This window comes from Cynocephalus volans, chromosome X (genome assembly GCF_027409185.1).
Source record: "Cynocephalus volans isolate mCynVol1 chromosome X, mCynVol1.pri, whole genome shotgun sequence".
Classification (NCBI taxonomy): domain Eukaryota; kingdom Metazoa; phylum Chordata; class Mammalia; order Dermoptera; family Cynocephalidae; genus Cynocephalus; species Cynocephalus volans.
The window spans coordinates 177,593,865-177,617,922 of record NC_084478.1 but is presented as its reverse complement, the minus strand read 5'-3'; the positions used below and the strand labels follow the sequence as shown (position 1 = coordinate 177,617,922).

General features: G+C 51.4%; 1 protein-coding gene across 1 annotated transcript; it reads left to right on the top strand.

The window, feature by feature from the left end:
* Positions 1–12,705: 12,705 nt before the first annotated feature.
* LOC134368635 (histone-lysine N-methyltransferase PRDM7-like) lies at positions 12,706–23,809 on the top strand. Its single transcript, XM_063085056.1, has 7 exons — positions 12,706–12,722; positions 12,810–12,947; positions 14,140–14,261; positions 18,958–19,059; positions 19,271–19,542; positions 19,970–20,037; positions 23,626–23,809. The coding sequence occupies exons 1-7, from the start codon at positions 12,706–12,708 to the stop codon at positions 23,807–23,809; spliced, it is 903 nt and encodes a 300-aa protein (XP_062941126.1).
* The last annotated feature ends 249 nt before the right edge of the window (positions 23,810–24,058 follow it).

Here is a 24,058-nt window from a genome sequence, read left to right as displayed (position 1 = left end):
CTCGGCCCTGCCACACCTGCATTTCACACTTCGGCCTCCAGAACCGGGAAACAACACATTCCTGTTATTTTAAGCCTCCCAGTGTGTGGTCCTTTGTGTGGCAGTTCCAGGACTCCTACACTTCCTGAATGATGAAACAGGGACCTGAGAATCGTGCCATCTAGGAAAGGAAGATGCGTCTGTAGCCGGACAAGTGTGTCCACAAAAACGTGGCTACCGCCTTGTCCTGGGTCCTGGAGCAGAACTCCGTGCACACAGCGGACACCCCTATGCGGCCACAGCTCGGGACGGCCCACACACCTGTCTCGGGGTCCCGGCGGATCACTCTGCCCCCATCGATGCAGGCCACCCAGAGCTTCCCTGCAGCTTCCACGCACATCCCGTCGGGCGTGCCCTGCTCCTGCAGCAGCTGGTACAGGAGCCTCGGGTTCGCTGCAATGAGAGTTGGGCAATGGGCTGGGGACCACTCCCAGCCCCATGAGTGCCTGCAGCAGGCAGAACCCTGGGTGAGCCCACCCCAACACCAAGACGGGGACGAGGCCTGGACGAGACACCACCAGCTTGTTAGGGCCCCGGACATGGCTGGACCCTGATGCTTACTGACCCCCTTATAGTCATGAGCTGTAGGCTGGCAAACTAGCCCCCAAATAATGCTGACCAAGAGCGCTTCTCCTCAGAAGCCGGGCCAAGGACATCGTCTTCAGACATTTGCTGCCTCCATCAGGCCCTCCTGGATTTCTGCCTCAAGGACTCCCCCTCCCCCACCATGCTCTCTCAAACCTCCCAGCACTGGTCACAGCTACCCCCAGAGTGCCCTCCACAAAGACAGGTGGAGTCCTGACCCGAGACCTCCGAACGGGACGTTACTTGGAAGCAGGGTCTTTATAGAGGTGAGTGAGATGAAACGAGGTTGCTCGGGTGGGCCTCATCTGATAGGACAGCTGTCCTCGTGACAAGAGGAGGTCGGGACGCGGACACACACAGGGTTGCAGCCAAGTGAAGGCCGAGGGACTGGGGCGATGTGGCCACAAGCCCAGGAACACGAGGACTGCCGGCAGCCCCAGGAGCCGGGAGCGACCTGGACAGATTCCCCTTAGAGCCCCAGAAGGAAGCAGCCCTGCCCCACCTTGGTCTCTAAGTCTCCATAAACACCCCCGTCCAAGCCCCGTGGTCTGCGGTGCCTTCCGACAGCTGCCCAGAGCCGGCGCCCCTCAGATGAGCTGGGCAGGTGCTATGTGTCTGACACTCGGGGCCACCCTGGCCTCTCCCGGGCCCCACCCTCTTGCTCTTCCTCAACGACTCTTGGGACCCAGGACCTTCCCCATCCCCACGGCTCCTGCTCCTGGGCTGAGCCTCCTGCCTACCCCCAAATTCCTGAAGGCCCACTTAGGGCTCACAGTCCACAAGAGGACCCCACTTTTTCCTGCTGGTCATCCCGCCTCTGACCCTGGACCTGCCCTGCTGCGTCCTGCACTCCTGCCTGTCACCTGCTGCACGTCCTGCCCTGCGTCCTTCTCTTGGCCGTGCTGCACACTAGTTTCTCTCAGCGCCTGGCACCATTTTCCACATTTCCTCTTTTCAGTTTTATCTGAACCACCTTCTTATGTGCCCAGCGTGAGCGTGACCACCTGGACTCGGCGTACCCGCTGTGCTCTGCTGACATTGATCGTGGGTCTCCTGTGCTCCCAGCAGGTGACGGCCCCCTCCTCTTCCCACACCTGCTGGCTCCTGCTCCGTGTTGCTTCCTCGGCTCCAGCACCACCCGGCTCCCCGGACAGGGAAACGTCAGAGAAACCTCTATCGTCCACCCCCTCCAAGCCTCTCGGCCTCTCAGCCCAGCTCAGGCTGTTTCTCGTGGAAAAGGCGCTCTAGGTCCTTGCCTGGAAACAATATCTCTGGGTGTGAGAGACCAGGAGCCTCGAGGGCTGGTGCTTGTCTCTTGAGTGAGGCGATCACCGAGTTGCTGAGCACAGACAGTTAGCCACGGGCAACCCTCATCCAGAGCCACAGGGAAAGAGTGACAGTGACCACAGGGCCACTCTGACCGCTGGGTAGATGTGAGGCCTTGACACAACTCGGTGACTCTGAAGTGGTCACTCCCATGATCCCTGACCTAGGACCAGGAGGAGAAGGTAACACTGACCACAGAGCCACTCTGACCACTGGGTGGATGTGAGGCCTTGACACAACTCGGTGACTCTGAAGTGGTCACTCCCGTGATCCCTGACCTAGGGCCAGGAGGAGAAGGTAACACTGACCACAGGGACACTGACCACATGGTGGACATCACTCCTTACTGACTACAGCTGGACATTACTTCTCACTGACCACTGGATGCACATGAGGCTCTGACAGTCACTCCTGAGACTCTTGACCCAGGACGAGAAGGAGACGTGACACTGACCACAGGGTGCAGGTCAGGCCACACTGACCACAGGGTGGATATCACCCTTTATTGACTACTGGGTGGATGTGAGGCCCTGACATGACTCAGTGACCCTGACCTGGTCACTTCTGCGACACTGACCCGGGGACACGAGGAGAAGGTGACACTGACTACAAGGAAACTGACCACAGGGTGGGCACCTGCAATCTGCCTGAAGCAGGTTCTGTGAGCACGTGGCTCCTTTTCCATGCAGGGCAGATGGGCAGCCGTCCCTTCTCTCTGTCCGTGACTGGACAGTGCCTGCTTCTTGCAACGATAAAATAGTCCTTCCCCAGGGGCACTTAGAAGTGAGACAGACACCATGAAAAACCTGCTTCTGATGTTAAGGTGGGCCTGGGGCGTGGGGGATGGGACACTGGAGAATGCCTGAGGGACAAGATTTCCCTACATTTAGACCCCAGGTGACCCTCGCAGGCAGACGCAGGTGCAGCCCTAAAGCTCTGAGCCCAGGTCACTCAGACCCAAGGACAGGCCTTTGGGGAGCAACTGAGCCTTGGCCCACCCACTGCCACTGGCATTGAGCTTCTGCGGGGCCTGCCCGTCTCTGTCTCCCTGGTCTGGCACGAAGTAGTCCAGGCTGTCAACGTGGCAGAAGGTGCTGTGGTCCAGGGACCAGTCCAGCCAACTGGGGATGTCCAGCCCACACAGGTGTCTGACCACCGAGTGGTCAGCACAGAGCAGGTACACGGAGCCCTGCCCTCGCTCCCACACTCCTGGGGTGGACGGCTCTGGCGTGGTGCCTGAAAGACAGGAGGTCAGTGAGTGGCCCCCAGGGCTCCAGCAGAACCCTTCCCCCTGCCCTGTCCACCCCCAAACTACAGACACTCCCCAGGAAATGAAAGATGCTCTGTGCAGGGTGGACATCATGGGCCTGGGACTGCTCTCCTCAGGAAGGGGGTCAGGAAGGACCCTTGGCCAATGTCAGGAAACCGGACCGTTACGGTGGCACAATGGGGGACCTGAAAAACAAATCCACATCCGAACCCCAGAACCCGGGAATGGGACCTTATTTGGAAATAGGGACTGTGCTGATGTAATTAAGACAAGGTCTTCCTGGAGGAGGGTGACCCTAAATCCACTGACAAGTGTCCTCATAAGAGACACCAGAAGAGACACAGACACAGAAGAAAAGCCAAGTGAAGACGGAGGCAGAGACTGCAGTGATGCAGCCACAAGCCCAGGGACACCTGGAACCACCAGGAGCTTGAAGCGGCAGGAAGGATCCTCCCCTGGAGCCTCTGGAGGGAGCGCTGCCCTGCCACATCTGGATCTCAGACTTCTGCCTCCAGACCTGGCAGAGGATACATTCCCATTGTTTTAAGTCCCCCAGTGTATAAGCACTTGTCACGGTGGCCCGGGACACTCCTACAGCTGCCGAGCCTCTTCTTACACTGCTATGAAGTCTCCCTAACCAGTAAGTGGCCCTGTGCCCACACCGTGCGAACCATGGGTTTATCTTGTGCCCGGGCGTCCTCTGGGCGCTGAAGTTTGGGAGATACAGGGTGGATGGCGCCCATGTGACCAGTCCCCAACACACACCCTGGGCACTGAGTCCCTGACGGGCTCCCCAGGAGGAACCACCACACGCGTGTGGCCGCCTCTTCATTGCTGGGAAGAGGGTGTTCTGCAGACCTTGCGGGAGGCAGGGAGCACAGGGCAGTGGCACGTGGCTTCTCCTGACCCTGTTGTCCTCCCCGAGGCCCGGCTGCGTGTCCTCAGGTGCCCTGAGACCCATGTTAGCTGCGAGCACACCACAATACGCTGACTCCACAAGCCGCCTGGGAGTGCCCAGACCTGGGTGGTCTTGGGGAACCTGGCGCACAGTGGTGCACAGCGCACACTCCGCACAGCTTCCACCTGGTGGGAGAACCACACTCCTGGCCGGTTTGGTCACTGCTGGTTGTTTGCAGGCTGAGCCGTGCCCCCGGCCCCAGCCCCAGCCCACATTCTCCACCTGCAGGTTTCCTCCCAGTCTTCTCAGGAAAGAGCCAGGCTTTCTACAGCAAATTGTCTGCAGGCGGCTCAACTGTGCCCAGACGCTCACATCCCCAGGTGTGAGACCTCCCCGGCCCCCTCCGCCTCGGGGCTGAGGTCCCTCCTGGGAGTCCCGAGCACCGCAGCCCACCCCAGGACACAGACTGTGCTCATGGGGCTCTGAATCCCACCCCAGGACACCCAGGGCACACGGGGCACTCTCACGAACGTGGACACCTCAGGGAAGGTGCCCTTGGCCATGCCACACGCCGATGAGATTAACATTTCCAGGGCTGGCCGAAGCCACATCTGGGCGGATAGCCAGGAGCCCAGGAGGCATAACGGGGTGAAAAGATGGGGTTTGGAATTGGACAGAACGCGCTGGAATGACAACTCTCGTCTGGAGACGCCCAGCACCACAGGGCATGCACTGGACGTCCGAGTGGTCACCTGCCATGAAGGGGAACAGCTGCCCAAAGCTGCCCGCTTGGCCCCTGGCACCTGCCCTGAGCGTGGGACTGCCCAGGTGGCCACTGGCCTCCAGCTGACCCAGGTCGCAGTGGGCTGAGGCCATACCTGACCTTCCAGAAGCCCACCTGCCACAAACCTCCCGGCAGGGCCCACCTTGCCGTCGTTGAACCTGTTGTGGGGCTTGTCCCTGTCCAGCCAGGCCACCCACTGCACCTGCTGTGTCTCCCAGTCCAGGAAGCCGAGGCGGGTGCCGGCTGCCCCCACATAGGCCCCTTTCTGGCGCAGAGCCACGCAGACGACGCGGTTTCCTAGAGAAACACAGAGGGACAGGTGGGGCCCCCGTGGCTGCCTCTCCACTGGCCAGTGCCACCCCCACCCTGCCGTGGCGCCTGTTAGGAGCCGTGGCCGGTGAGGAAGTGTTTCTCTTCTCCCCAGGCGGGGGTCAGCTGCTCCCCAACTGAGAGGGGACCCCTCCTGAGCCAGCCGTCCTGTGCATCCCCTCCCCACAGCAGCCTCTACCGTTCCTCCAGGACGTTACCGAGGCGGCCGGCCCTGCCTGCAGCCATCACGGTGACCAGCTGCAGCGGCTACTAGCGGGCTGCTTTCTCTTCTGACAAAGTCAGGGGAAGCTCCGTGACCCACATGGGAGGGCACACCCAACCCAGGGCCCCAGGCGTGTGGGGACCAGACGTGCCTTCACACACGGTCCCCACCCTGATGACCAGGAAAGGGGGTCGAGTCCCCTCCCTGCGGGGATCCCCAGTCGCTACTCACTCAGGCCCACGGTCCGCACCTCCCCCGTGAGTGGGCTGCACCGGCCCGAGCCCGGTGGTGATGTCCACGAACAGCAGCTGCCCTGTGCCCTCTTCCCACACGGGGCACCCCCCCCCATCCTGGGCCGCTGCCTGACACGATGCCTCGAACCTGGGGGACGCCATGGCCTGAGGAGAAGGCGAGCCCCTGAGTGCAGCCTGGTGTCCCCTCCCCCTGCTTCCCAGTCCCCAGGGCTGGGGCCGCTGGACAGGGGAGACCCCGATGCTCCCGGTGTGTGATGCACGCACTGTGACGAAACCCGCGTCTGCCGCTGGAGCCTGACCACCGTGAGACTCAGACAACACCGCGCGCAGTCAGTGGAAAGACGACACCCGTGGGACGTCCAGGGGGCTCTTCGAGCAGACGCGTTGTCCCTGTTCTCAGCACGCCCGTGTTAACTCGGTCGCCCCTGCCGTCGCTCCACACAGCACACGGGGACACGGAGCCTCTGAGAAGCCAAGTGACGACGTGGCCAGACGTGGAGCATGGGATGGGGGCTGCACTCCTGGGGGTCTGGCTCCCAGGTGGCCCCTGCCTCTAACTACACCTTCCTTGCCCCGCGACAGGACTCCATTCACGTTCTTTGAGTTGGACGCAGTTTTCAACAACTCTCTTTTTAATGGGGTTTCTTTTCCAAACGCTTTCCTTCTAATCAGATTCACTTTGCAAAAACCTTCCCTCAATGGCATTTGTTTTACAAAACCTTCCTGGTATTCCAGACACTCGGGAAGTGGACCGGCCAGAAGCGGGTCCAATGTCACACGTCACCTGCGGCTTCAGGGGCTCGCCCGGCTCGGCTGCTCCGTCTCAGCTCTCCCTCCTCTGCTCCAGCTCAGGCAGGACACGCGCTGTCCTCAGCTGCTGAGCTCGGCCGGGGCCGCCCCTGGCAGGCAACTCCCTCCGACCCTCGTCCGTCCCTCCCTCCTGTGTCCTGGCCAAACCCCAGGAGAGCCCCAGTGGGCGGGCGCGGTCGCCCTGCTCTGTCCTGGGGAGCCCTGAGTGGCAGCTCCAGGAGCTGCTGTCCACTTTGCATTAGGCTGGAAGAAGAGGTGCTGGGGTCTCCTTCCGCAGGAGCCCCTTAGAGCACCCAGCCAGTGCCCCTTGCTCCTGCCAGCCTGTCCTGGGGCTCTTCTCAGGACCGGGCTGTGGCCGAGTCCATCCTCCCCCCACATGGGCTGCCAGCTCCTTGGAGGTCGATTCTCCTGCACCGATTAGTGATGCGGGCTCCTCCCAGATGGGAGCCCACACCCTGTATCCCACGGATTCCGCTGAAAGGCCTATCGCAGCTCACTGAGGGCTCTGGACACCATCCCGGACCAAGCGCCCTCTCTGTGGACCGAATCACGAATCCACAGATTCCGCGTCTTCCCTGACATGCCTGTCATATGTGGAGTTTCGCCTCCTGGGCTCCCACGGCACCCTCATGGTGTCAAACCCTGGGTCTTCCTGCAGCTCCCCTGGGCCTGTGACCCTGGCGGCTCCTGTCTGAGACTGTGCCAGGCTCATCCCTGCCAGTGGCCCCGACCCACAGGGCCCATGGAGGCCTGTGCCCCCGAGGAGCCTGCACCCCCATGGGCTGCGGTGGGATTCAAAGGAAAGGAAGCAGGGCCTGAGGCTTGCGGTGGGGACCCCAGAGCAGCGGGCATAGTGAACTCAGGGCCCACTCCCTGAAACAGCCTTTGGCGTGTCTTGCAACCTCTGGGTCAAGTTAGACCAGCTCCACCCGGCATGCGTTTCTTCCCAGGATGGCGCAGCTTTCTAAGTGTGTTTGGCTCTGCAGTACCTCACAGTTCTGTCTTGGGACCGCACATTAGGAAATGCTGTCTGGTCATCCCAACTGGGCACCTTGGTGTCTAGGTGGTCACTGGGGCCAGGAGCTGCCTGCCTCTGAGGCCTATTTGGGCTGACTGTGGGTGTGGACACTTTCACAAACTCCCTGGTTACATATGTGCGGGACACACACGCCACTTACACACTCGCTCCCGTGGGTGCGTTTATGGAGCCACAAACACCTGCCCAGACCACCGGACACAGTCTGATTCCCTGAAGCTGAGAGAATGCGTTTCAGGGGGAAGGACGCACACGGCTGCGTGGGACACCACTGTCACAGAGGCCACACTGAAGGTCCCGTGGTCTACCACATTTTTTGGCCAACACTCCCTTTTCTGTCCATCCTCAAACCAAGAGGGCAAGGAGAGCAGCGGGCAAAGAGGTGCTTTTAAGTCCCCAAAGGAAGTTTGAACACAGGGAGGAAAGAGGCCACTGCACTGGGCCCGAGGAGGCCGCAACGGTGGCCTAGACAGAAACTGGAGGACGCATTCAGCTGCAGCAGGGCTAATCGCCGTCCATGGGCTGAGGACTCGGAAACACGTGAACCCCCGTCGATCCATGTGGGCCTTGTGCCTCCAGCGCCCCGGTGGTCTCCGCTGCTGAACCTTGGCCCTCGCGTCCCACCCCCGCCTGACTGGCAGCCACACGCAGGCACGAGCACCCTCCTGCCACAGCCGCTCTCAGCTGTGCCCCACGTGCTCTGGTCTCTCCCACCTTGAGGCCTTCCTCAGCCTCCGTCCAACAAGTCCCCCTCTCAGACTATCCCGTGGAGTTCCGGGCTCCATCCTCCCACCCCGTGTCCTCCATCTGCACCTGGGACTGATGATCTCACAGTCTCATGACCTTACACACTCCATGTGCCGAAGACTCCCGGCTTCACAGCCGCAGCCCAGATGCTGCTTCCAAACTCAGACTCACATACCCAACACCCCCGTCGGGAAGGTCACCAGGCATGAGAAATGAGCACGCCCCAGACTCCCCTTTCTGCCTCCGCCCCCTCTTCCTTCTCCCCACTGCTCAGAACATGAGTCTGGATAACTTCTCTCACTCCCAACCCCAAGCCCCCCAGCAGCACCACCGTCGTGGATGGATAGTGTCCCCCAAAACCCACATCCCCCCAGAACCTCAGAATGCAACCTTATTTGGACATAGGGTCTCTGCAGATGGAATTAGTTAAGATGAGGTTCTAGTGGAGTAGGGTGGGCTCTGTTCCAATGTCAGGTGTCCTCACAAGAGACAGAAGAGGAGACACAGACACAGAGGAGAAGCCACGTGAAGACGGAGGCAGAGACTGGAGTGATGCGGCCACAAGCCCAGGGACGCCTGGAGCCACCGGGAGCTGGAAGAGGCAGGGAGGATCCTCCCTGGAGTCTCTGGAGGGAGCACGGCCCTGCCACACCTGCATCTCACACTTCTGCCTCTGGAACTGGGAGAGGACACATTCCTGTTGTTTTAAAGCACCGGTTTGTAGTCATTTGTCACAGCAGTGCCAGGAGACTGATGCAGCCACACATGTAGATGAGAAAAAGCTCATGGAAAGGAAAGGAACACCAGTGAGTGCATGGGGTTGCCTGGATGGGGGACACGGTGGATGGGGTGGTGGCATGTGGCTTTTTTGTGGGTGTTGGGCTCCTGGTGCTTATTCAATTACAGTAAATGAAAGAACATATAAGAGAGCTCAGCATGCACCAGGGATAGGCCGAGTCGTGATCCAGGGGCCCTGATCTCTGGCCTGTGCACCTGTCATCCCTCAGAAACAGGCGACCAGTGTACCAGGGATTCTGTGGACTGTTAAGTGCATGGTGTTGGGTTTAAATTCCTTACTGTGTTCAGATTCCATCAGACAAATTTGAAAGGGACAGTTTGGTTTGCAATGTCAACGTCCATTTAAATGCTGGAAATCGTGTCCTTGCCGCTCGCTCCGCTTGCAGTGAAAATATTGCATGCCAATTCTTAAACATGCAAAAAGGCACATAGTTTAAAAAGTCATTGCCAGGAGAACGTGAGCAAACACAAAAGCCTTGAAAACCCTCCATGCCGACCAACCCGGGTCCACGTCTCCCTGGGTAGAGCCCCCGTGTGCGCTGGTGAGGCGGAGGTGGAAGAGCTGGGGGCCGGGACTCCTGTTCCTCCCTGCTCGGTAGGGTGGATGTGGGAAATGTACCCAAAGTGTTTTCTGGCAGGAGCAGTGGAGTGAGCAAGTCAACAGTAGATCAGGTGCTGCTAACAGAGAGAGACCAGGACGGTGCAGGGCCGGCCTGTGGAATTGGGGGGTGCAAGCTCGGGAGGCGGTGGGGTTGTCTTGTTGGACCCACTTCCTCGTCTGTGACCTCAGAAGACCCGGGTCCTATTGTTGGGTGAGTAGGGCTGGAGCCATGTTGGAACCTAAAAGTGCATGGGCTCTAAGAGATTTTAAAAGGACCCGTTTTTTTTCTTGGCATGCAGTTCTCTGAGTTCCCTCTTTTCCCATGGTTAGTTAATATTTGGAGCCTTGGTTATAGGCAATATGACATCAGTTACATGAACGTAAAGTTGTTTTCATAGAATTAATGTCATAGAGCCACAGACTTGCCACAAGGCACGTACTATCCAGACCCTGAGAAACCAAGGAAGACGTCAACCAAGCTGTGCTGATTCCACCCCGAAGTAGGACCCTGAGATGACAGCAAGGACGGGAGTGCAAACCAGGTGGAGCCTTGGCGAGACCTCACACCTGGCTCCTTGACTTTCATGTTGTTTATTTTTGAAAGGGAGCAGACAGCCGGACCTGGGCCAGGTAACACCATGAGGTGGGGGTGGTGAGATCAACTGAAAAGCAAATCTGGACTTAGTAAGGGGAGACTTTACTCAAAAGGATTATTGCAAGGGGGGGAGACTCTTTCCAGTAGGGGAGGGGACTGCTGCAGTGGGGGAGGGGACTGTGGCACTGGGGAGGGGGACCATTGGAACTGAGGTGGGGATGATTGCAATAGAGGAAGGGAACTGTGACAGTGCGGGGGGGATTATTACACGAGGAAGATCTCTCTGGCCAGGAGGTCTGCAGGAGGAGGAGCCAGAGTCTCTGTGTGCTCAGGTGAGACGTGGGCAGAGGGGCTGCAGGAGGAGGGTCCACGGGCAGGGGTTAATGGGGAGCTGCTGCTACTGGGTTTGTGGTCTTCTTTGTGGCTGATAACAATTGTCCCTACGTGGGTGGATGTGGTGATTGCTTCACATTGCCAAGATGCTCAATTCCACTAATGCTAGATTTGATGTTCTGTGTTTTTTATCAAAGTAAAATAAAGTTTTATTTTTCACATATTATATCAATAAATTTTATATGTTTTGTAAATATATATGACTGTTATGTGATGCATGATATATAAATCTGTACTGTGCGCATTACCTATGCTTATACTATAGCATATACTTTACACAGAACATGGTTTTTTACATATGAAAATGTTATTTAATTATATGTATAACCACAGCGTGTTTTAACTCTCAAATAACAGAACATGGAGCTTACGAACTGCAGATCTCACCGTTGATAGGAATCCAGGCGGCAGGACATTTAAATCCTAACCGCCAGGACGTCCCCAGCTAATCCATCCTCAGGACACTCTGCAGGTCAACAGCCCAGTTTCTTCAACCAAAAACTGCAAGGAGGAAAAGATGGATGGAGACGTGACAGCCAGTTACACAGCCAGCAGCATGCATGCCTGGGAGTGAGGAAGGGGCCCCAGCTCAGCCAGCCTCAGTCTCCCAGTGGCCAGTGGCAGTTCCTGAGCCGACCTGGACACTGGCCCAAACAGGTGCAATAACTTTTTCAATTATGAGGCAATGGAAAGATGTGAGAATCAAGACAAGTGTCTCCCCAAAACCAGCTATAATTTATGACTCAAGACAGACTCCAGCCCAACCAAGCTGTAATAATTAAAATGTGTGTGTTTGTGTATGTTATGGACTGCTTGGTGTGTAGTGTGTGTGGTGCGTGTCTTTATGTGTGGTGTCTGTGGTGTGCGTGATGTGTGTGCTGTGTGTGGAGTGTGTGGTGTGCGTGATGTGTGTGCTGTGTGTGGAGTGTGTGGTGTGCGTGATGTGTGTGCTGTGTGTGGAGTGTGTGGTGTGCATGGTGCATGTGGTGTGTGTGTGTGTGTTATGTGTGTGGAGTGTGTGGTGTGCGTGGTGTATGTGGTGTGTGTGTGTGTGTGTCCATTGTGTGTGTGTTGTGTGTGGTGTGTGGGGTGTGTGTTTATGTGTGGGGTGTCTGGGGTGTGTTTCTATGTGTGTGTGTGTCTATGTATGTGTTGTGTGTGTGGCCCACGAGGAGACCTGCGTACAGTGTAGATAAGGAGGATGTCTGGGGATGTGGTGACAATTCGCGGGTGTCGTGGAGGCCGCGTGCGTCTTTCTGGAGCCCTGATTCTTGTGGGCACGTCCTGCACTGAGCGCAGACGGGAGGACAGGGCGTCTGGGCGGGCTCTGGCGTCGTCAGGCTGGGGACAGGAGGGGGAGGCTGACAAAGTAGCTGCGGCCTGAGCTGGTTGCTTTGGCCCGGAGTGCTGCCAGCACCACGACTCACTGGACTAATCTTTCCACTCTTACCTGGTTTGAAATTTTACACAAGACCAGGTTAAAATGTACGTTGCTTGAGCCAAGTCATCACATGTCCCTCTAATCCTGCCTCAGCACGTGTGGACGGATCGACTCGTGCTTCCAAGGACTGTGTAGGTGGGTTGGGTGCAGCTGTGATGAAGGGATTCGAGGACCCTGGCAGAAAGGAGGTGCGGAGCAGTGTTCTCTGGGGACAGGGGAGTGATGACTGCAGAGTAGAAGACCTCTTCAGTCTCTGTCCCCAACAAAACCAACAACCCGAATACCAATCTCCTACCCATCCCCCTAACATGGCGCGCCAGGGAAACCACGGCCCTCACAGTGATCCTGAGCGCTGAACACACTGCACGACCCCGACTGAGATCCTCTGTGGGCAGGACCGCGGGGCAGACCGACTCTAGTGCAGAGAGCCGGGTTCGGCTCATGACAAGCCCACCCGGCACGTCACGATCGCGAGACCGTTCTGACCACGCCACGCTTCCTGACTGACGCACACACACGCACGACAGGTGGGCGGGTTCTTCCATGCGACGAGAAAGACCAGGTCCCGCCCTGACGCCCGAGACTAGAACTGAGTGATGCCTGTGACTGACAGGCATGGCTCTGCCCTACTCCCCGCCCCTTTATCCCCTCCTGATCGCTCATTGGTTGCAGCTCTGATTGCCGGTTTCTGCCCTACCAGGTGGTACAGACGGCTGCTTCGCCAACTTCGATGTCTCACCTCCCGAGAGGATCTGAGCAGGCACCGGGGCCAGGATGGGCAGGGCGGCAGGAGAAAGCTGGAGAGACTGACAAGAACTCGGGAAGTCGTTGTCGTGCTGTAAGAAACCCTTATAAACCTTCAGCCCGAGACCTTCAGATTTCAGCCTGGGAAACCCCAGATCCCTTATCTCCAAGAGGCCTGGAATCTGCTAACCTGGAGGGACCTCATATCCCTTCACCCACAGGAACGCCAAGTCCCCTAATACGTAGAGCCCAAATACCCTAAGCCTGAGGAATCACAACTCCCCTCAGCCTAAGGTACCCCAAACCCCTCAGCCTGGGAAACTCTAAATACCACAGCCACAGAGAGACCAAATTTCCCCAACCTCAGAGATCCTACTCAGCCTGGAAACGTCCTTCAGCTACAAAGACCCCCAAATAACGTCAGTGTCAGAGAACCTAAAGCCCCCTAATGAGAGACCTCAAATTTCCTTAGCCTGAGAGACCCCGAGTTTCCTCATCCTCAAAAATGCCCAATCCTTTCATCCTGAGGGTTCCAAAATTCCCTTTACCTGATGAATCCCAAAGCCTCTCAACCTGAGCATCCCAAATCTCTTCGGCATGAAAGACCCAAAACCTTGTCCTGAAAAACCCCAAATACTATCAGTCTGAGAGACCCCAAATCCCCTCGACCTCAGAAACCCCCAGAACCTCAGCCTGAGAGACCCCAAATCTCACTGGCCTTGGAGACACCAAATCTCCTCAGCCTGAGGGATTGCTGCTCCTTAGAGATCCAGACTGCTTTACTCCCAGAGTTTTCCAGAATCTCCAGGTGGAGATCCCAGAATCCTTCCTATGAGAAATGTTCATTTCTTCTCTCTGGAGCAGAACTCTGCTGGTCAGTGTAACCCGAGTCCCACCAGTCAGGGGACCTGAAGGTCTCCATGGGACTCCCCTGGCCCTCACATCTCAGGACTCCCCTCGAAGACACCTAAGCCTTGACCCGGACCGGCCTGGGAAATATAAAACAGGTCTGTCCCCGTATTATTTTGGCTCTCTCTTAGGCAGCTGCATCTGTCCACAGTACCCTTCTGCACGGAGACAAATCTGGAGGGGAAATTTTGTTCTTCTCTTTCTTTTTTTTTTTTTTTTGTCAGTGCACGGCTGAGTGTCGGCACTAGTCATGCAGAGCTCACATCTTGACCTTGTTCAAGACTCTCCCAGCACGCGCTGAGCCACAACGGCTTTGTGGTGCTTTCCATTGCCACACCCTTTGTTCCTCCTCCCACCTCTTCCCTTTTTGGACAAAGATTTGGCTTCTTTCCAGGTCGCAGAGCCCCTCGACCAGCTTCCATGTGTCACCGAAGGCAGGCCAAACTCCATGTGGATGACCCTGCGGATTCCGATGAAGAATGGACACCTAGGCAGAAAGGTGAGAGGCCAGGAGGAATTAGAGGTGACCTCCTGAAACCAGCCTGGGTTGATGTCTCAGCTGTATCTCAGGAGTTAACAAAGGAGACCATGTTCTCTCAAAAACATAAATGTTCAACCGTCAAGCAAGGTGCAAAACAATATATACAGTAAGAGGCTGTTCATATAAAGGTTTTAAACCTGTAAAATAATTACACATTTTATTTACAGATACAGTAATAAGTGCTAAAAGTATAAAAATCTGAATGTGAGTGAGAAATACCAAACTCAGAAGTATTATCACAAGAGAAGGAGGAAGGGCTGGCAGGTGGCTTCACTGCGTCATAGTTAGCTTTTTTGTTTGTTTTATTTTTATTTTTGAATTTTGAAATAAAAAGTAGAGATAAAAACATCTGAAGCAGCTGTGGCAGAATGTTCAAATGGGACTGCATGGTGATGGATTTGTAGGTTTTCCCAGCATTATTCCCCACACTTTTCTATATGTTTAAAGTCTATCATTCTTTCAAGTAATAATAAAAAAAGACTGTTTTTGCTAAACATTTTTAATTAATCAGCAGACAATTAACTAAACCTGAATTGAACTGTAAATCCACCAAAAAGCTTTCTAACCCTAATCTCCTAATAGTTCAGTTATTGGATCAAGTGTCTTGGAAGAAGACATGACTAACCCCATGGTTTGTCACACATCAATTTATTGTTTCTTATTGTGGTAAGAAATCACATAACAGAAACTTACCCTCCTAACAATTTTTGAGTGTGTGATATCGTTAACTATATACACAGTGATGTGCAAGAAACTGCTAGAACGTTTTCATCTTGCATGACTAAAACTATACCCATTGAGCAACAACACCCCATTTCCTCCTGCCCCAGTTCTTGGCAACAATTCTACTTTGTTCCTAGGAATTCGATTACTTTAGATACCTCATGTAAGTGAACCATGCCATATTTGTCTTATTGTGACTGGCTTATTTAACTTAGCAAAATGTCTTCACGATTTATCCGTGTGGTAGCATGTGACAGGGTTTCTTTATTTTATAAGGCTAAATAGTAATCCATTGTATTTATATACCACATTTTCTTTATCCATTCATTTGTCGATGGATATTTAGGGTGCTTCCACCTCTTGGGGGGAATCTCTCTCTTCCTCTCCTTATAAAAGCACTAATCCCGTCATGAGGGCCGCACCCTCATGAACTCATCTAACCCTAATTACTTCCCTAAAGCTCCATCTCCAAATATTATCACACCAGGAATTAGGGTTTCAACATACGAATTTTGGAGGAAAAAAGTCCAGTCATAGCACCCAGTTTTTAACTGGGTTGTGTTTTTGTTGTTGAGTTGTAGGAGCTCTTTATGTATTCTAGGTATTAACTCCTTATCAGATATATGGATTGTAACTATTTTCTCTCATTCTGTAGGTCGCCTTTTCACTCCATTGATTGTCTCCTTTGGTACTCAGAAGTTTTTAAGTTTTATGTAGTCCTCTGTCTACTTTTGCTTTTGTCACTTATGCTTTTGGTGTCATTTCCAAGAAATCACGGCCAAATTCAATTTCTTGAAGCTTTCCCCCATGTCTTCTTCTTGGGAGTTTTATACTTTTGGGTGTTACATTAAGGTCTTTAATCTATTTTGATGTGATTTTTGTATGTAGTGGAAGATAAGGGTCCATCTCCATTCTTTTGCATGTGGCGATCCAGTTTTCCCAATACCATCTCTTGAAGAGACTGACCTGTCCTCCACTGTGTGGTTTCGTTCAGGGTTTTTTTTTTATGAAAGTTAAGCTAATTCATTTTTTAAAAATAAATGTAATAGATACTTTGTGAACACAAGATGAAGGGGAGATAAGGATTGGTTTGGTTTGGTTTCATTTGTCCCTCTCTGGTTCAGAATTCTCTGTCCCTAATGAGAATCTTCTGAGCTTAAAAATATTTACCAACTAAAACACTGATTTCTCATGACCTTTTAGTCAAACCTCATCGGGCGGCCTTCAGAGTGGAAAAGCGTAAACAACGGACGGTGAGTACCTGAAAAATCCTATTGTTAAGACAATCTTCCTCATGGAAGATCCAAACACACATGCGAGAAGTACAACGTGCAGAGTATCCTGGGACTGCTGCCTCCCTTGTCTGATCACTTTAGCACAGTGTCTGATATCATCATTTTAAGAGTTAATAAGAGCAACAATAACCACCACCACTTGTTTTATTTTTGCAATATTTCAGACGTTATTTTGAGCATTTTATATGAATAAACTCACTCAAACCCTCACAACAATCCTATGAAGTTGGTACTATAAGCATAAGCATTTTGTGGATGAGAAAACTGAGGGACAGAAATGTTTGATTATATGCCTGAGATCACAGTGAGTAGTGGTTCAGTCTAATCCAGTACTCCTTCCTTCTCTAAAGTACTTACAAGCTCATTCGAACTTTCATGTTCTATAAAGTTCATGCTGCCTTATCCGGACACCTCTACATTATTCATCTGACTGGTTATTTCAACTTAATTCTTCTCTGCTGTGCTAAGTGAGAGATATGCTAAGACCCTCTAAGGGAAGCTTGCAAATACACAGTCAATTTCTTCTGTGCACGGTCCCAGATGAAGACGGAGATAGTTCCTACTCTCTCATAAGGGACCCATTCAGATGTGAGAAAGCTGCTCCTAGCCCTGAGAAGTTTGAGGTTTGACTGAGAAACAACAGATAGGAAAATGACTTAGCACTTCATGTATTCTACACTGTGCAGAAGAAATGTATCCTGGTACTGATTTTAAACGCTCCTCCCTGTAGGAAGAAGTAACTGCTCGTTCCTCCGGGCCCGAATTAAGCAGATCTCATGCTGATTCAAATCATTTATTGAGCCTGCTGCCTCTGTCTTGGGAGCTCTTTGAGAGCGCGGTCCAGATCTGATTTTTCTCAGGAGTCCCAGGCCCAGCTGAGAGCCCCTGATGGCCCCGGAATGTTTTCTAAACGATTCCAAATTTTACAAATTAAAATAGGTGTAACAGGGTCAAGTAGTGCTGAAGATAATATCTTTGAATTAGATTTCAACTGTAGAGATGGTTGAGGAGGTAAATCGATGTCAGGACTATAAGAGAAATTACTCATCTCATGTTTGTACTGTGTTTAAGGTCTCACAAAACACTTGGTGAACATTATTACATTTCATGTTCACTGTACCATTAAGAATTAGAATGGATGCCAATTTATGCATTGGGAAACTGAATAGAATTAGCTAATGGTACACCCTTACTTAAGCAGAATTGGTACAGGAACCAGTTAATTCAATTCCAAAGTTAAGTATTCTTTCCAGGATATGGCAGTTTGCAACTCTTAGCATCACTTTCTTAGTTGTCTAGATACACTTATGCCAACTGTTTCTTCTCTTCCCAAACTCACTGTTCATTTTCCAGATGTGTTTTGTACCCTCTGTGCTTTTCTACATTTCTCCTTCCATCATATGTCTACTAGTTCATAGAAGATCCCCTCTTTTTCTCTATAAGCCCCTACCTCCTTCCTTCACAGACCTTGTTGAGTCTCCAGCTTGTCTTCCAAAGTATTCTCCCTCCCTCACTCTCACTTATATTTAGAAAGTTGAAGGAAAAGAGCCTTCAGACATGAGTTCTAGTCCTGGATTGACTACCCCCTCAGGCCTTTCCCTTTCTCTCTGGTATTCAGACACTCCAGGATTTTCCAGGGATTGTTGAACCATTAACTAAAGTCATATATGTGAAAACAGGTTGCAAGCCCTAAGGAACTCAAGAAATCTATGTTGTCTTTTAATATGTGACTCTCACATTAAAGGAAATGTCCAGGGCACCTTCAAGTATTGAATCTAGAGTGAAGAAATTGTCAGAAACAACAGATTTACTAAACACAAGTGACTCAGAGAAGGCCCAGAACCGAGTGTCCCCTCCTGCAGAAGCAAGTACCTCTGGACTGCCCTCTGGACAAAAATTGGGTAAGAGAAAATAATTTGGGGACTTTAGTTCCTCTAGGTCCTTTAGAAAGGTCGATGAGTATGGTCTAGATATGTGGGGTAGACTTTCGATAGGCCTGGGCTTAACCTGGACTAAGCTGAGACCAGAAGTTAGATGTAGTATTGAATAACATGTAAGAACAAACACCAACTCTGAAGTCACACACTTGGGTTATAACCCATGCAGAATCATTAGCGCCTTGGGCAGACATTATAAATTCTCTGAGCTCCTTAATGCTAATCTGTATAATGAAGATAAACACATATAGCTCATATATTGCTTAAAAGCATTAAATTAAATATAAAAGACCTGGTACATGCAAGGTGTCCAATAAATCCATCTGTGATAACAGAGACCACGTTTTCTTATTGTATATCCACGCCTTTGTTCAATGCCTAATATGTAATGCAGCCTCAACACATATTTTGTGAATAAATAAATGCATGAATTAACTGTCTTGTGAGTAGAAAGTTTGGGAGGTTAAACCTGATCCTGGGAATCTAGAATCGAAAATTGAATTATGCACCTGTAGTCAGTGTGGGTGTGGAGTCTTAGTCTCTCTGAAATAATAGGTAAGAGGTAGTGAAGGGGTGGGGAGCCAGAGTATGTAGAAGGATAGACGAAAATTTGATGGTAGGAGATTTCACATTTTCTGATGAAACGGGTACAAACACTCCAGACTCCTAAGTTCACTCACCTACTCTTCTCCAACTTAGAACTCAGAAGCGAGGAAACTGAAGCGAAGACGTATAGCCTGCGAGAAAGAAAGGGTCGTACATACGAAGAGGTCGAAGAGCCTGAAGATGATGACTACTTATGTAAGTGACCCTTTTGGCCCACTCATGGAGAAGGCTATGTCCTGGTACAATAATGTCATCTTGTCATTTGACCCCAAATCATTCGTTTACTCTGGTGGCTTGGAGTACAGGATTGAGGCTAAATTATGTAAGTGCTGGGCTCTTTCTGAAGCTCTTCATATCCAGGTACATGCACTATACTTTTCCTAATCCCTGCTGCTCTCACCTCCAGTTTGTGAGCATTGCCAGAACATCTTCATCGACAGCTGTCCGGCTCATGGACCCCCTACATTTGTAAAAGACAATGAAGTAGCCATGGGGCATCCCAACCGCTCAGACCTCACTTTGCCCCCTGGGCTGAGAATTGGACCGTCGGGCATCCCCGAGGCCGGGCTTGGAGTATGGAATGAGGCATCCGATCTGCCGTTGGGTCTGCACTTTGGCCCCTATGAGGGCCAGATCAAAGAAGATGTACAGTCAGCCAACACTGGCTACTCCTGGGAGGTGAGAAGGGCCTATCTTACCCCGTCTTCTGGCTTCCTACATCCCTTCTGTGCCTTTGGTGGCATCCCCTTCTACATGCTGGACATCCCCTTCTACATGCTAGCACATGGATAGTGACAACATGGTTAGCTCTGTGTACTTAGTGGTCTTTGCATGAACCTGGAACTACTATTTAAAGGTCAGACGGTGAGTGGGAGAAAAGTGGCACAGAGACAAAAAAGTGCATTCTCCCTATGGGGCCTCAGCTCTGACTGGACAAACCAACTCTGACGTGTAGATGAGGCCGAGGAGCACAGCATGTGTCGCCATTGGCGGCTGAATCCATGCAGGCTCAAAATGCGTTGATGACAGTAGAATAAAATCATTCTTCTGATTATTAGCCGCCCCTCAACCCCCAGAAAGACTAACTTATTTTTCTGAAACTCAGATCAGCAAGGGGAGAAACCGCTGTGAGTATGTGGATGGAAAGGACAAATCTCGGGCCAACTGGATGAGGTAAGGCCAATAGGTTTCGGGTTCCAGCAAGGACACTCATCTCTCTCAAGCTCGGCTTCTTTCCTCCTCAGCATGCCCCCCTCAATGCTTTTCACACTCTCTGCTCCCCTTACAATGTTCTTTCATATTATGAACATCTAGGAAAAAAGAGATAAAATATAAATATTACCATTTTTTTAATGAAAAAACTAAATCTCTATGATAGCCAAAATTGGGGCACCAGGGTAAATCCTGAGGAGCCTAGATTCATTGGGGACGCTGGATTCGCACTTTAATTTATCTAATCAGCATTTATTAAGCACTTACGATATTCTAGTTTGGAAAATGGAGTACATCACATGAACAGATCACACAACCCATGCCCTCGTGGAGGACTATCACGGGCAGATGTGAAACATTTGATTATAGGAGAAGTACACAATGCCAAGACAAAATAAAACAAGGGACCTCTAATCAGTGAGGGCAGAAATCTTGGCAGCTTCAGTGAAATTAAACCTGAAGCCTGAGAAGTGAGCTGCAGGGTGGTCACGGGCCTCTGTGCTGCATGGACCAGCTCTTTCCATGAGGGGCTCTCATTTTATTAGAAGATAAGAATATGGACATGCTGTTATTATTCTGTGTTATCATGCTAAGACAAAGGGACCTCTAAGTTTCTATGGGAACCCAGGGAGGCAGGTGAATGGCACCTAGGTAAACTATGGGAGATTAGAGAAAGGTCTCTCAAAAGAAGATAGACGTGGGCTGAGTATAGAATGACGTGTGCTAATGCAGAAGCAGAGTACGTGATTGATCACACACTAAATTCTGTGTTATATGTAGAAATTGATTTAGAGTTTAGAGAAGTGAGAAGTCAGTGTTTTATAGCCAAGCAAGGTGGAAGTAAGTCTGGAATGGGGCTTTGAAGAATGGTTAATTAGTCAAGGGGGGGAAAGCATTCCAGGCAGGATGAGCACCGTAAGCAGGACTTGGAGAAAGAGGCTTAGGTATGAACAGCAGGTTCCTGGAGGAGGGTAACGGCATGGGCCGTCACAGCATGGGGGCCCTGATCATCTGGTGACAAGCCCAACATGGCCCTGACGGGTAGTGGAGACTCACTGCCTGTTATTTTCTGTCCCTTTGTCTGCCTCAACCCCAGGTACGTGAACTGCGCCCGGGATGATGAGGAGCAGAACCTGGTGGCCATTCAGTACCACGGGCAGATCTTCTATCAAACTTGTCAGGTCATCAAGCCGGGCTGTGAACTGCTGGTCTGGTATGGGGACGAATATGGCCAGGAGCTGGGTATCATCTGCGACAGGGAGCCGAAGGACGAGCTCACGGCAGAGAGAGGTGGGCACCACTATTATTCTTTAAAAGGACAGAAAAGAAAGAATTCTCCTTGGCAATTTTCATGGTACAACTCTTAAGTAGAGTAAAATGCAGTCTAAAGTCAGAAAAATTCCAAATCAGGTGCTTCTGAAATTAAGGATTCGTTTCATTTGCCTTTGACTCTTAGGGACGATTTATAATTTAACATATTTGCTTTGATTTTATTTTTTAACTACTTTATATGTGAAATATATAACAACATATAGTCCTGACAGGGTTAGAGAGAAAGAACAAGTCTCCAGCACCTACCAGCTCTTTCATCAAGGTAGTTTCTTCTGGCTCTTTTTAGTATTTCTTAATTTCTTCCATATTTCTAAATAACATGCATATGTTGCTTTTCATTCAGTCATTCTTTCAATTAGTCATCATGTGAATTCCTACTCTGTAACAGACAATGTCCCAGGAACAAGAAATACAGACAGAACAAGATGATCAGAATAAGTGCTCTTGAGCAGCTGACACGTGAATTAGGGAAACACGCAGACACACACAGGCATGTGCATATCAGACAGTGATTCGTGCTTTCAAGAAAACTAATCTGGAAAAGTGCCTAGAGATCATCATGAGGGGAAGGAGGGTGTGACAGGGGACGGTCATCAGGGAAGGGTCCTCTCAGGACATAACATTTGAGAGGTGCAGAGTTGTGGGCAAAAGACTCCAGGCAGAGGGAGCAGCTCATGCAACAGCCCTGAGGCAGGAGAGAGTGAGGGTGTGGGTGGAATGGCTGAGACCACCAGGTGAAGGAAGCAGAGAAGGGAGCAGAGGTCAGAGAGACACAGAAGCCTGGACATGTAGTGCCCATGATTCCGGCCAAGACACCGGGGATTTTCCTGAGATGGAAAAGATTGTGGAGTTTTGGTTAATTTTCAGAAAAAAATCTGCAGTGGGTAATCCCCTTAGAGGCCACATCAGTCTCCAGGTAAGAGAGGATGGTGCATTGGATAAAGGTGGGAGTCAGGAGGTAAGAAGTCTGATTAGGGATATATTTAAAACAACTTCTTATTAAATTTGAAATGGGCTAAGACTGAATGAAATAACTCAAGTAGGAATATTTGGTGTGTCGCCCAAGCAAGGACATATTTTCATTTTATGATTCGTGGGCACTGAGACAGAAGCAATCCGTAATCTAGTTTAGACAGCAGGAACCAGAGTCCTTTACTCAAGGGGGCCTGGACCACTCTGAATTCCACTTCCTGATGGAGAACCAGGTACAGAAGAGTCCTCAATTAAATGTCTTTACAATGAGGAAACTCAAATTCAGATTTACTCACACATGCTCTTTAACCACTACTCTACACTGCCTTCCACATTTGTGCATCTCCAGACGAAGTGGCTCCTGACTTAATAGATCCCTTTCCCTCATAAGAAAAGTCACTAAGTATGAGTCCATCAGTATTAGTCCCTCTTCATGTTGCTATAACACAATACCTGAGACTGGGTAATTTATAAAGAACAGAGGTTTATTTGGCTTATGATTCTGGGACAGCTGCATCTGGCATGAACCTCAGGCTGCTTCTACTCATGGTGGAAAGTGGCAGGCAGTTGGCGGGTACAAGCAGCAAGAGGAAGCAAGAGAGAGAGAGGGGAGGTGTCAGGGTCTTTTAAAAAACCAGCTCTTGTGGGAACTAGTAGAGTGAGAACTCACTCACTACTGTCACCCCCCAGGTACAGCATTAATCCATTCATGAGGGATCTGCCCCCATGACTCAAACAGCTCCCAACACTGCCATATTGGGGATCAGATTTTCACATGAGTTTTGGGGGGACAGCACGTCTAACCTCTATCACCATCTACATAATCCAGAGTGTTATTATATCTCAGTAGAATAAAATAGCTGCAGATGCTCTATCAGGAAAAGTGCCCAGGGAATCGGGGGAGAAGAGGATATGATATGACTCCGAAGACACTTGTAGTGTGTGGGGGAAAGTCACTGCTGTTCCTTCTGTATAAGGACTGAAGCTGCCTCTGGTGCTACTGAAGGTCCCAAGTTTGGCTGATACACAGACAAGGCCTTTGATGTGGGTTTTCTGGATTTCGGAGGAAGGTGTAGTGAACAAAAATGGAATGGAGAATAGACTGTAAAGGAGCACTCGGTGGGAGACAGCAGGCATTAACACATGAGGAATGATTAGTGGAGCAGGCCTTACCATACGACAGAGCAGATGGCCCAGACAGTGTTGTCTACACCTCCCCTGACCAAAAACTTCCTCTTTCAGCAGAACCGAAGCCAGAGATCCACCCACGTTCTTCAAGCCCTCTGGCCTTCTCCAATCAGAAAGGCATCAGGAAACATGTGAAACGCGATTACTCCTCTCAGACCTTCCCAGCGACATCTGCAAGAGAACATCTCCAGCCAGGCAATCTCTATCCAGTTGCTCAGAATCCGGAGCAGCAACGTTCTGATCCACACAGCTGGAAAGATGAGGGCGAAGGTCAAGAGGTCGAAGAAGGGTCCAACCCCTTATATAAAAAGGCAAAGCAGAGGAGGATTTCAAGCACATTTTCCAGCCCACCCAAAGGCCAAGTGGGGAGTTCTAGAGAGAGTGAGATGGAACAAGAGTCCACAACAGGCCAGAGAGTGAATCCAAAGGACACAGGCAAGTTATATGTGGGGGTAAGAATCTCAAGAATTACAAAAGTCAAGGGTAGAGA